We start from the raw sequence: 13,299 nt of genomic DNA, 5'->3' as shown, positions 1-13,299 counted from the left end.
GTCCAGCCTAGAGAGGACCAGAGCTCTGGAGACATTGAGTTTCTGGGGGAAGGTGAGGAAAGGGAGAATGCCTCTGATGAGGTGCAGCTGATAGTGAGGAGAGAGGGGAGTCAAAGATGACATTGAGGTTTTTTGCCTTACAAGAGGGTGAGGGGAGGTGACCCATGGAGGGAGACCAGAGAGTAGGAGGGCAGAAGGGAGCTGAGGTCCCGATGAGAAGGATCTCCGTCTTACTGGCATTAAGGCAGCACACCATGCCTGAACGGCAGTCAGACAGTCAGGGATGAGGGAGGAGGCAGTGGAGGGAAGCTTGAAGGAGAGCTGCGTGTTGTCTGCATAACACTGGAAGGGACTAGAGAAGGCGTAGATCATGTGGACCAGAGGGGCAAGGTATATGTTGAAGAGCCACGGCGAGAGGATAAAACCTTGAGGGAGGCCGCAGTTGGAGTGTGTGATAGATGAGAGAAAAGGGCCCAGTTGAACCTGGGTAGGTCGATCAGAGAGGAAGGAGGTCAACCAGTCCAGTGCCAGGACTGTGATGCCAAGGGTGTCACAGGGCCAATTTATAAGGTTGGCATGATTGACCGTATGGAAGACTGAGGGAAGATCCAGAAGGATGAGAATGGATGGAGAGTTGGAGTCGAGATTTGAGAACAAGTCTTCACGGGTGTTCAGGAGTGTAGTTTCCGTGCCTCTGGCTGCTCTGAAGCCAGAATGGTGGTCATGGAGACAACCAACAGATTTACTCTGGTGGATCAATTGGGAGATGACCAGCTTGTCCAAGAGTTTGCCCAGGAAGGAGTAACACTCTTTCCCCTATGATTAAGTGCTCAGTTGCTTATCAAAGCTAGGTCTGTGCTCAATAAATACCCTAATAATAATATTATCAAAGGCTACCACACCAGAGTGAGAGTCAACTGTTTACTCTTTAAACTATTATCATTGCAGCTTGGCACCCATTTTCCCTGCCTGAGATGGTGAGGCGTGAAGAGGAAACGCAATGGTGTTGATTCTTGGTGTAGAAAAGACTTTCACTTGGATTGCCTCCTACCTGGAAGGCCACTCCTTTAAAAATATCAGGAACTAGCAAACCTCAGACCCCTACCCCCTAACAGCGTCTCCAATTGATCAGTTCTTGGACGTCAGCTCTTCAACCTTTATAGCTTGGCTCTAGGAAGACATATCTTGTCCTTTGGCTTTCACTATGAGCTGTTTGATGATAACACTCATATCTTTTTCCTCCTTTCTCTTTTTATCTTAACCATTTCAGAATGGATTACCACCAGTTTCAATGCAGTCCATCACTGGATGGCTCTCCACTGCATCATGTGGCACTCTTTAAAAAACGGAAGCCATCTTTCTCCCAGCTTTCAATGGCAGCACTGCCCTTCCCTTCCCATTCCTATCCTATACTCCCTCCTGCCAGACCTTCTTGCTCCCTCGCTCATGGCTTGCAACCTTGGGGTCCTCTTTGAACGTGGTCTCCAACTGCAACAATTGATCACTACCACCGCTTCTGCTGCTAATATTAATCTTCTCAACATTCTGAAAATGTGCTTTTTTCTTACGCACCACTCCATGAAAACTCTAATGTTTACACTTGTGCTTAAGAAACTTAACTACTGCTCATGCCTATTCCATGACCATTCCCACCTAAAGACAGTGCTCTAACTCACAATCCACATTCTTTACAACCTACCCAGAAACATTCCAACTTCTAAATACAGACACCACACTGGCTGGCTTTCCCTGCACAACCGTTTCCTTTTCAAGTTCATTCTCCTAGCCTACAAAGCAATTAATGGTCTTGCTCCTCAGTAACTGTCTGACTATCTCGGTCTACACATCATCTCATTCCCCCATTGCTCCTGTCCACTCAACTTCACTGTCATATTCCATCCCTTCTGCTCCCTCTCATTTCCGCTCTTTCTACTGTGCTACCCACCTACTCACTACAATTCTACTCAGCATCTCATTCCCCTGCTCCTTCTGTTCTCTCAACTTCATTGTCACATGCTCTGCTTCTACCTTCTATCACTTCCGCGCCTTCTCCCTACTCACCCACTCCATCACAAACAAAGCCAGACAGAGTGAAGGTTTCCCAAACTTCACTTGCATGCAAAAAGAGAGCTCCTCGATCCTTTCTACCTGACCCTAACACTCCCTCCAATGCAGCATAATAATGTGATTTTACATATTGATAAAGTACCCATCTTTAGTTGCAAAACTTGCCCCCCCCAAGTGTCACCTTGAAAGTCACCTGTTTCTTATATATTTCTAGTTTGTTTTATTTTATCCCAGGTGTATGTTCCACTTTGTTAACACCCTCAATCTGACAAAGCTTGCTCACATCTTTAAGCTATTGTACAGGCACCCTTCCGATGAATACCTCTGCCATTTATAAATGTATTATTTTAAGTTATTTCCGTTAGACATTAACCATTAACATCCCTGTTCTTCAAATAAATAATAATATACAAGATATTCCTATTTAAAGATGCTTTTTTCAAATACTTATTTAAGCTAGAAAAGCATGTCATCCCACTGAAAGAAGTGCTAGGTAAGGCAAGAACATCCAGGTACATGATAAACATGGATAAGATGTCAAATCGAAAGTATTACAAATGTGAAATAATTAAATTAGAGAACGTATTTAAATAGTCAGCGCAAGCAACCTGCCAGGAGCAGTCAGTCGGGAAGTAGGCAAGACGGTTAACATGAGTCTATCAATTTTACTGATGCAATAGAAACTTTTTACAAAGGGAATGCAGCTGTCAATCAACTTTATATACAATTTTTGAAACAGCCAAAACTAGTAGACCTTAAACATGAAAGACAATTTATTGTTATGTAGGTTTTTGGTAATTAAATGTATTACTCGATTCAACTTTAGGTAACGGCAGGGAAATGTACGTTTTCTACATATGTTTTGCATGTTTTACTTACATCTATGTGTTCAGTCAATTAACTAAGAATACATTTTTGGATACATAGACGTTAGAATTAAGTAGATTCATACATAAGAGGTACATATTTGTGTAGTAGTTTTCTCTATTATGAAGTCTGTCTAAATTGAAATATTTATGAAGAATCACATTTTTTTGTATTTTAAAAATAGATGTTTGTGTTATATAAATTGCAACATGAGCTGTAAGAAAGCATTATCGATTACTGTGTTTTTTTAACTGGGTGATTTCTAATGCATATAAATATTAGAAACAATTTGATGACACAAGCAACTTATGTTTGGAATTACTTTGTAACTAACAACATTCTTACAAGTTGAGGTGAAAGTGCATAATTTGTGAAAGTACTTCCATGTGCACTTAACCATGCAATTTGATGGGCAACTTTTTATAGGCATGTCATCACAAAAAAGAAACACATATTAAGGAAGCCCATACCTCTCTGCAATTACACACACATGAAGTGTGAACCCTCAGTGAGCTGTGGTTTTGGTGATGGAGCTGGAGGCGTCTTTGGGGACTCTGGTGAGGACGACAGACTTTCAACTAAAAAAAAGAATTGCACATGAAATAAATGCGTTAATCTGTCACAGCCATGTGGCAAACCAGGAAAAACTTTGCATGATACAGTAAGGAAAAAAACACAGAAATGCAAAAGATAATCACCCATCTACTGAACACAGTCAACAAGTAAACAATTAAGTAACACAAGTTCTGCTAAACATTTGTGCTTTCAGAATTACTCCTCAGTTTGAAGATCCAGACGGTCCGGTTTCTGAAAAGTATCTGAAATGTTTGCCCATGATAAGACTTGACATGGACACAAGTGAAGTATTACACATATACAATAGTTTCCACCATACTTAAGATTTAGTATTGGAAATGTATTGACAGAGCTTATTGAGTACCTTGAGTTCTGAACTGTGATAGTTGCTTTGTGTCTAAGTATATCTATACATATGATTTTCAAATATTTAAAAATAAATGTAGATCACCTAAAACTTGCCAAAAGAGAGGCCTCTGGAACTGGCTCGCCTTCTAAGGGAGCTTACATCTCTTGAACTACTAAAGGATCTGTTCAAACCAGTAAAGTATTGCAATCCGAGGGTACAACACCACTAATCAGTAAAAAGCGTTATTCTATTCTTTTTTTCTATTTTATTTATATATTTTCAAAGAGACGCAACAAACGAATAAATACAAGTAAAAAGAAACTGCAAATATAATACATATCATATGATGAAAAATTATAAAAAAATAAAAATACTAAATTCTACAGTAATAACACTTGAAAGTCACAAACACAATCCCACACTAAGCTAAATCCACTCGCAAGACACAAACAAAACAGACACACACAAAAACAACCCACACACCCAACCACAAATACAAACAAACCTATGATCACCCTACCCCGCGCAAGCATGCACTAATACGTCATCCACATTATCTGTACAGTTCATTAAAGGATGCCCATAAATCAAAATACTCCTGTCTTGCACTGCCTGGAGAACAGGACCTTATCAAAATTAGATAAAATCTGCAATTCATTCACCCAATCATCCACCTGTGGTTTCCTTGGGTTATCTGCTTAACCGCCACCATTAGCGACCTATCAATCCAGCGATAGTGACCACTAACTACCACACACCTGTCAATTTAATTCTTAAAAACAGGTTTTTACCAAAAATGTATATAACAATTATTTAATTGATGTGTTCTCCTGATTTCATAAAATGTATGTTTTTATACAAGTAGGAGACAATCTTCCACCAGTGCATATGTGAACACCTTTGCCATCTTCTCCCTAACCAGTGGCACTTCATGCACATCTAAATGTGGTAAATATTATAATAAAAGCTCCTGGAAATGAGAAGTTCCTCAGCATATTTCATGTGTTATAGGGACCCAATCCTGTTATGTACAGCTCAAAAAAGCTTATGTTAAACCGGCTGCATTTCATTTAGTATGTCCTAAACAAGTGGTAAATACATATCACATAAAATACAGTAGCATACATGATATATTTTATTTATAGCGCACCTATACACAAGTGTTTCAAGGTGTGAAAAGGCAAGGCCAGGAACAAGGGAGGACTAGACAAAGATTTTACTAGGCCAAGTGACCTTGAAATCACGCAAGTGCAGGGGAGAGGGAATGGGGAAAAGTGCAAGGGGAGGAGGAGAAGTGTGAGACATAGGATCAAGACATAGAAAAAGTAGTGCGGCCAACCAGTGGCAGTGTACGGGTGAAGTGCAGCCAACAGGTGTTAGATAAGTGCAAGTAGGGGACGGTAGGGTTGTAGATACAGCCCTAAGTGCAGGGTTGGCAGGATGCATTGTGCATGTGTGCAACTGGGAGGGCAGGGACCTGGGTCCATGGTTCAGAGGGTAGCCAGGTAACCAGTGCAGTATCAGACAGGAGATTAGCAGGGAAGGGGAAGACAGAAGCAAAGACAAAAGTCTTGAGCTGCTTCCGGAACCGAAGGTGGTTCTGCTCGAGTTTCAGAGACGCACAGATGTTGTTCCAGATGGAGGTGCCGGCCAAAGAGAGAGAGAGATCTGCCCCAACTCATTGCTTAGAGTAGCAACTGACCCTCAAGGTGGCGAAGAGCTCGAGAAGGAAGATATTTCTGAAGAGAAAGCTGGAGATATTTTGGTCCCAGGCCCCAGGCCCCAGAAGGCCTGGAGGACAAAGCAAAGAGTGCCCAGATTCCACTTAAAAAGAGCTGGAGGAACCAGCTTCACAGTACTTGCCTCCCAACTCTGGAACACTCTACCTCTCAACATCAAAACTATCGAGTCCTTCCAGACCTTTAGGAAGCAGGTTATAAGCTGGCTCCTGAACAAAGAGTAGCACTACTGACTCCTGACCTCTCGGTAAACTGCTGCATGTATTGTAAATGACTGTATATTGAAATTGTATATTGCTAACTGTATATTGTTTAAACATATAACTGTAAATTGTATTCCTTTATACAATATATGTATATAGTATAAGTATGTATGTATTAAGTATGTAACACAAAGATATTTCACAATTATGTAACTGTCTTCTTAAAGCACCCTTCTACCTCTGGGTTTGGATCACTATACAAATAAATAAAACAAACAAACGAGCAAAGGGTCTTGAATTTGATCCTTGCAGCCGCTGGGAGCCAATGGAACGATTTCAGTGCTGGAGAGATACGATCCCTGGGCTTGAGGCCAAGGACAAGTCTTGTAGTCCTGTTCTGGATGAGTTGCAGAGGGCGGAGAGTAGAGGCAGGTAGAATTAAGAAGAGGCTGTTATAGTAGTCAAGCCTAGAGAGACCCAGAGCTCTGGAGACAGTGAGTTTCTGGGGGAAAGAGAGGAAAGGAAGAATACCTCTGAGGAGGTGCAGTGGTAGTTTGACTTCTTAGAGACATTGGAAATGTGAGGAGAGAAGGAGAGTGTGGAGTCGAAGATAATCCAGAGGTGGTTCTCACAGGTGGCAGCAGGAAGAGGGTCAAGGGAGGCCGGCCATAGAGTGGAAGGAAAGAGGAGTTCAGGTGTGCCGATGAGGAGGAGCTCGCTTTTACCGGCATTCAGGCAGAGATCATTGGCGGCGCACCACTCGTGGATTGCAGACAGACAATCCGGGATGAGAAAAGGAGAAGAGGTGGTAGAGGCGAGTCTGAAGGCAAGCTGCGTATCATCTGCATAGCATTGGATGTTGGAGCAGAGAGGAGCAATGCGGTGGGCAAGGGGTGCCGGGTATTGGTTGAACAACTTCAATAGTTTCACCACTTGAGTTTGTATTCCATGTTTTGCGACACCTGCATTTTAGATATTTCTGCCGAAAAGGGTTGCTAGTTATTGGCCCGAGGAAAGGAGGTTCCTTGTGTGAATGAATGGGATTCTTCCCACCTTCACAAGAAAATACTAAATTGCTTGCAATAGTGATGCACCGAATGGCACTGCTTCCTCCGACTAGGCATTGCACCTGCATTAAGGGACACGCACAGAGTTTACGAAGCTCTGCATACCTCTAGGACAAGAACATTGTCTTATAAGACTTAACTTCCTTTCACAAGGTTTCTGATTGGAAAAAAAAATCTTTTCACAGCAGATTATTAATCTTCCAAATATTCACAGACATTTGACGACGACACCAGAACTATCCCCATTGAGGCTTCATATCTATAAAGTGCAAAGGTGTCGAAGAAGGAAGCAGACACAAAGGTGGCACGGTTTTGGTTATAAACATTTACTTCTTAAATAAAATACCTCACTGTTCACATATCTAAGAGCGGTTTCCTGCCTCAAACTAAAACTAAAGGAATTGTCAGAATGTCTATCAAATCAAAGTTCAACTGCCCTTGTCAAATCCTACTTTAACCCTCACACTATGAATAAAAAATAAACTAACAGAACATTCTTTCTTCAGGAGAATGGCTCCCTTCTCCTGCTTCTTGAACAATGTCCACAGTATGTTATTTTACAACAGAAAATGCCAACGGGAATGGTTCCATTTCCCTGGCTTACAGGCTTCACCCAGTCTTCATCCAATGTCTAAAAGAATGACTCCCTTCTTCTGCTATGAGTCTATGCAGATCCCAATAGAAACAGGGGGAATGACTCCCTTCCCTGGGTGTTTCCAGTACAACTCTCAGACCAGTGCCACGAGAATATCTCCTTCCTACTGGAGATACTTTGTACAGTTCACCACAAGGCCTGGGGGGAATTACTCCATTCCCCCGGCATCTTTATTACAGCTCTTTCTGAGATACCATGAGAACGGCTCCCTTCTCTTGGAGTTCTTTGGTGCAGTTCTTCCTAACTGTTGGGATTTGTGAGAAACCAGAAGGTGTCTCACCCACTAGTCCTCAGGGATCTGATGTCCAGGTGGCCGGGACACAGCCATCGCTTTCGGGTCCAGTTCGTAGGGGTGGATAAGTGCGGGAGTATCCCCTGTGAGGGGTCTTTGAGTTGTAGGAGTGCGACACGGATGGTGATACGCGGCATCCACTTCCTTGTAGCACCTTTGCCCCATCCTACCCGGTAGGATATTTAGGAAATCTACCCCTCCCTTTTTTTAAAAACACAAACACTTTCTCACTGACAACCCGCTCTAAGGGAAAACAGACTAACATCCGATCTGTGTACCTGACATGTCCCAATACTATGGTCAGGCAATTATCGACAATCACTCACACCTGACTTCCATTACACTTTCCCACACGGATAAAAGCCAGAGCATGAGAGCACACTCTGAGTGAGGCAAAGCACACGAGAAAACACCAGTTTCGAGAAGGTGGCTGAGCAGGATAGGAAAGGTGGCAAAACCAAAAGGAGATCGCAAGGAGGGAAATTCCCTTGACTTTTTCGAATAGGAACTGTTACTTTCCTGAAACTTGAGAGAAAGTGCAAGACCAGGAAACCAGGCTGAAGAATCCTGCATCAGAGATACCCAGGGCCCTCCTGCATCAATAATCAAGGCGGGGAGAATCACCAGCCACTGTGGTGCCGCCCTTGGCTCCAACAACAAAGCCCCTTCAGTGAAAGCAACACAGCCAGCGAGTTGGGGACACCAATACAAGACCGGTCTGTGTTGAATCCAAGGCTGCAAGCAGCAAAACTGTGTGGCGAGCGGTGGAACGAACATTGTTAAAACGCGTATAATAAGAGACAAATGAAATGAACTGCTGATGAGTGATTGAACTTTAAAGCAAACTACAATACATTTGACAGACTGGTCCGGCACCGTGTTGGTGCTCAATCGAAGGTCTCTATATCTAGCTAAGGAGTGGCGAAAGTAGATAAATTTGATCCGAGCCAGGCGGAGAGAGATCATTTGAAAGTGAACTAATAAATGTGAATCGAAGTGGTCTTGCGACGGATTAAGCTAAATCCTGCGCAGTTGAAAGTCTTTGATTTTGATGAAATGGAGAAAGTTTGGAAAAGTACGTGAATTTGGTCCGAGCTGTCATGATCTCTGCTTCCAAAAGGTCAGGGTTTTCCCAACTCCCTTGGAAGCAGATCCATAACCCAGGTTCCGAGTGCCAACCAGTCCCAATTGGGACCTTTTGGACCCAGTCCTGGCGCCAGTGGCACCAGGCTCATAAATATTCCCAGTCCCAGCGCTGGAAGCGCCGGGCTCATACTGCTTGGGTGGACTTACCTGCAGCAGACCATGCTGCTTACTTGCCTGCCAGTTGAGGCTCTGATCCTCTTCTGTTTGGAACTACTTTTCCTGTTGGGTGGGGCTGGAGCCACTCCCTAGAATTAGAACACTGGAACTCTTCTGGAAGGCAGGAACTCTTTTCTTACCAGGAACTCTTTTCTTACTTAGGCGTGGCTGTGGAAGGAGACACCTAAGCACTACAGGAGGCTATTTAAACCACACCCGGTGGATGAATCTTGCTTTGCGTTATTCTGCACCCTCTGCAGCAGGACGCTCATCGTGTCTTCTGCATCCAGTCCTGGGCCTAAGGAAAAAGGCTTACCATCCTGAATCCAGTCTTCAGCAACACCTATAAAGACAAGAAAGAACAGGTTAGCATTCCGCCATCTGAAAGGCAAAGGCTTACCTACTCTTCGTGCGCTCCGGAGGTCTTCATACTGCATTCCGGCATCTGAAAGACAAAAGCCTACCAACTCTTCGCACGCTCCGGAGGCCTTCGGCGCTGCATCCGCATCTGAAAGACAAAACAAGGTGCGTTTAAAGACATTGGGGAACTTTAATACTCACGTGCCATTACTCCTTTCCACATCTAATCCAGTGGGTATTCCGGCACCCTGCAGCCGCTCCGGACTCGTACCTGCAAAATAAAAAGACAGTTAGAGCGCATTGTGAAGCAGGCAACAAGCGCTTACTCACGTGCTTCCAGGCGCTTCTATTCATCACACGGGCTCCATCTTCAACTCACTTCAGCCCGTCATCCGCCATCGCCGGAACCCTGCAAAACAAGAGACATCATTACTAAAGACTTTAAAAAGACATTTGAATGACTCGAAACTTACCGTTCGTGCAGTAAACGACGGACAGCAGTCCTCTGAAGTCAAGAGGCCTGCGCTACCTATCCAGTGCAGAAACTGGCTACAGCACCCTGCCCCGAGGCAGATGGAGAGCTCGGCATTCACTTACCTAAGGTGAGAGCGTTAACCTTTGGGGGTCTACAGGAGAGGAGAAGAGGAAAGAGATAGGGACACCCCAATAACCCCAGTTCATTAACCCCATATTTTCTATCTGCAGACATCTTACTCTACACGTCAGGCATACAGTGCACAGAGGTCCAGCCCAAAGAGCCAACCGGGTGCTACACATCACCTTTGAAGATACGGTAGTCGCCCAGTCAAGACCGGCGCCTCTGCGAGAATCAGGTGAGCGTTACACGAGCACAGCAGAGGGAGACCAATTGAAGGTTTATGTGATAAAGTGGGTCTGAGCCCGGTCGATGGGGACCCGGGGTGAACAGTAAATCACCTGAGAAGTTGCATAAGTAAAAATCCTGAGAAGAAAGAAACTTTAACATTTGTCACATCAGACACTCTGAAGTAAGACTTTGAATGACAGAGAGACTTTGGCACAGAAGGCACGGATACTAACACACTGAACTGTGTGCTAAGCTCGTGTGTGCCGTCTTGTCCCATGCTGAAAACGTGAGGAAGGGAAGCCAACGGCTTGAATATCCTGACATCATTTCTTCATTTTGCATAACATGGTTTCCCACACTATTTTTATTTAGAAGCAAGGATTGGCAATATGTTTATTAGAATAGGCTTTTTTATTTTGACAAGACACCACTAGGACTGTGGTATTTTTTGATGGTAGTAGCTTTCTCCCATCTTTAGATTTAGAATTAGACAGGCGTTTTTCACACCCAGTTGAAGTTCAATAAACGCCCTTGAACTGTGATCACTTGTGTCTGTGTTACTGTTTGACACCATGGGCCTCATTACAAGTCAGCCGGTCCGGAAAGAACGGTGGTGGTAAATTCACCACCACCGTTCTTTCCGGATCGGCTGATCTCGAGTTCTGAAGGCGGGAGGTGTTTAACACCACCCGCCTGCAGGCGGACATGGAAACACCGGCACCATTACAGCATGGGGCTGGTGTTTTCACTTCCCCATTTCCATGGAGTCCTATTGGACTCCATGGGAATGGGGATTTAGCGAATTCTGCCTCCGGAATTACCGGGTCACCGGGGTTGTAATGGCCCGGTGATTCTGGGAATCACAGAGGCAGAATGGTAATTCAAGTCCGGCGGTAACCTGCCGGTTTTTCCGGGTCGGTTACCGACGGACTCGTAATGAGGCCCCATGCCTTCCTTACAGGTTCCAAACTGTCTGGAGGGCAGTGATTTCTTCACTACCACTGTGACGAGGAAGATTTTCTCTGATGCTTTTCTCTTTATTGTTGGGGTCCCAGACCCTTTTCTGGTGGTCAGTGTTTTCCTCACTAACACTGCACCTAGCAAGATTTCCTCTAATGCTTTTCTTCTTACTCTTGGCGTCCCAGACCCTTTTCTCGTTATGCCCATTAACTTCCTTGTTAATACTGGGTCGGGCCAAAGCCACCTTAGCCTCTGTGTCAACCACTGGGTCCCCTCAGGTATTCATTTACCTTCCCTTACCTCTCAAGGGAGTTTGGTACCTTGCCAGCACTTCCTGGGACTGGGGCACACTTCTCCGGCTCTGTGGGCTTCTCTCCCCTTGCTCTCGTGGCTTTTCAGCAGATTCCTGGCTTCGGGATGTACTCTGCCTTCACTCAGCGGATGGAGAACTTCCTTGGCATCCTCTAGCCACTCTCCGCTTCTTCACAGCTTTCGGTCGGCATTCTAATCGGCTGTGCGCGAGACTTCGGGTGCCCGCTGCTTTCCCCAACAGGACTGGAGACCACTGCTCCTGCCACCACTGTGCTTCTCGTTATGGCTACGTTCAGCTCTGCTGATCTAACAGTCCTTTGCTAATTTTTATACTTGGTGTCCAGTTCCTCCCATGCAGATTACACATGTCCTCCTCCTTTGTTATCGGTTCAATCCTTATACCTCCTTGGGGCCACCCCGTACCAGTGTTATCACAGTTCATGATCTTCAGGTCTCCTGTATTCTCTCGTCCTAGTACTTTTTTTTATTAGATCCTATGTTGCAACAATACATAGGGTTGTTCTCAATGTAGTGGCTCTGGAGATTAGGGGGGGCTAGGGAATGTTAGGTAGTGGTATCATTTACTGGATTATACCCCTGGTGATCATCCTTATCCCCAGAGGGGGATCCCCTTCCCATGAAGTCCTCCTGCATTAAACCACCCTAGGGGGACTATTTCGTAGCGGCCACACCTCCCTAGCCTCATGGGAAATGGCTCCCCAGGGGACAAGTGACACCTTGTGAATTGTCACAAAGGTTACCCTCAAGTTAACCCATGCTCCTCCAGTGTTGTTGAAGCAACCCACATCAGGGTACAACATGTGCAGTTTGCATACATATTTTAGACACAAAAGTAATGATGAACTGCCAAGCTAGAGTTCAAGAAAGGAGTGAATTCTATCACAATGCCTTATCCTAGGAGATTTCAACCTTCGACTTAATGACCCACTAGATCCTAACGCTTTACAGAACAATAATTCCCTTGAGGAACTAGGATTCACCCAAAAGATTACAGAACCTACTCATATCAAAGGAAGGACAATCGATTGGGTTGCCGAACACAACTTCCCTACCACTATCACCTCTATAATAACTCAGCTTTGGTCCGACCACTACCTGATATCCTTCACGTTAGAAGCTATACCTCCCATGATTACTAGCAGTGTAGCACCTGCTGCTCCTACTAGAAACAAAAGAAATATTACCCCTGAAAACCTCATCCCCCTCATCCTTCCAACACTGAACTCTATCTCAGACCAGACTGACCCATCCACCATGGTAGAATTGTACAATAAAGTGATGCTTGCATCCTTAAACATTATCGCACCATTGAAGGTTAGAAAAAGCAAACCGCGCCAACACCTAAACACTTGGTTTACGCCCCATCTGAAAGCAATGAGACAAGAGAAATTTCTAAGCGAAAAAACCTGGAGATTAGACCCTTCTGACCTGAACAAACTAGCCTCCCTATACAAAAAAGAAATCATCCTAGCTAAACAAACGTCGTACAACTCCCGAATCTCCCAAGCCAAATCAAATACCAAAGAATTGTTTGCCATCCTTAAAGAGGTAGAGTCCCCCATTCAAGTGCCCGATTCCTGCATCAAGGACAAACATTTGTGTACGAGTATACAAGATGCCCTAGCCAACAAGATAACTCTCCAGGTGAAGATCAATAATAAAAAAGATACCCTTATTGCCCCTAAAACTGGTATCAATATTAC

The 13,299-nt window shown here is 44.4% G+C and overlaps 1 protein-coding gene across 16 annotated transcripts in view; it reads right to left on the bottom strand.

The window, feature by feature from the left end:
• The window catches only part of PLEKHA5 (pleckstrin homology domain containing A5), a 1,790,419-nt gene that overhangs the window by 14,980 nt on the left and 1,762,140 nt on the right, over nt 1-13,299 (bottom strand). For all 16 annotated transcript variants that reach the window (XM_069628398.1, XM_069628397.1, XM_069628399.1 and 13 more), the window contains one exon: nt 3,405-3,512. In XM_069628398.1, the coding sequence (XP_069484499.1) occupies nt 3,415-3,512 (98 nt within the window). In that variant the 3' untranslated portion in view covers nt 3,405-3,414. The remainder of the gene's footprint in view (nt 1-3,404; nt 3,513-13,299) is intronic.

Source organism: Ambystoma mexicanum, chromosome 12 (assembly GCF_040938575.1).
Source record: "Ambystoma mexicanum isolate Mex_15411 chromosome 12, UKY_AmexF1_1, whole genome shotgun sequence".
Taxonomy (NCBI): Eukaryota; Metazoa; Chordata; class Amphibia; order Caudata; family Ambystomatidae; genus Ambystoma; species Ambystoma mexicanum.
The sequence above is the reverse complement of the archived record's forward strand: the minus strand, read 5'-3'. Positions and strand labels throughout refer to the sequence as shown.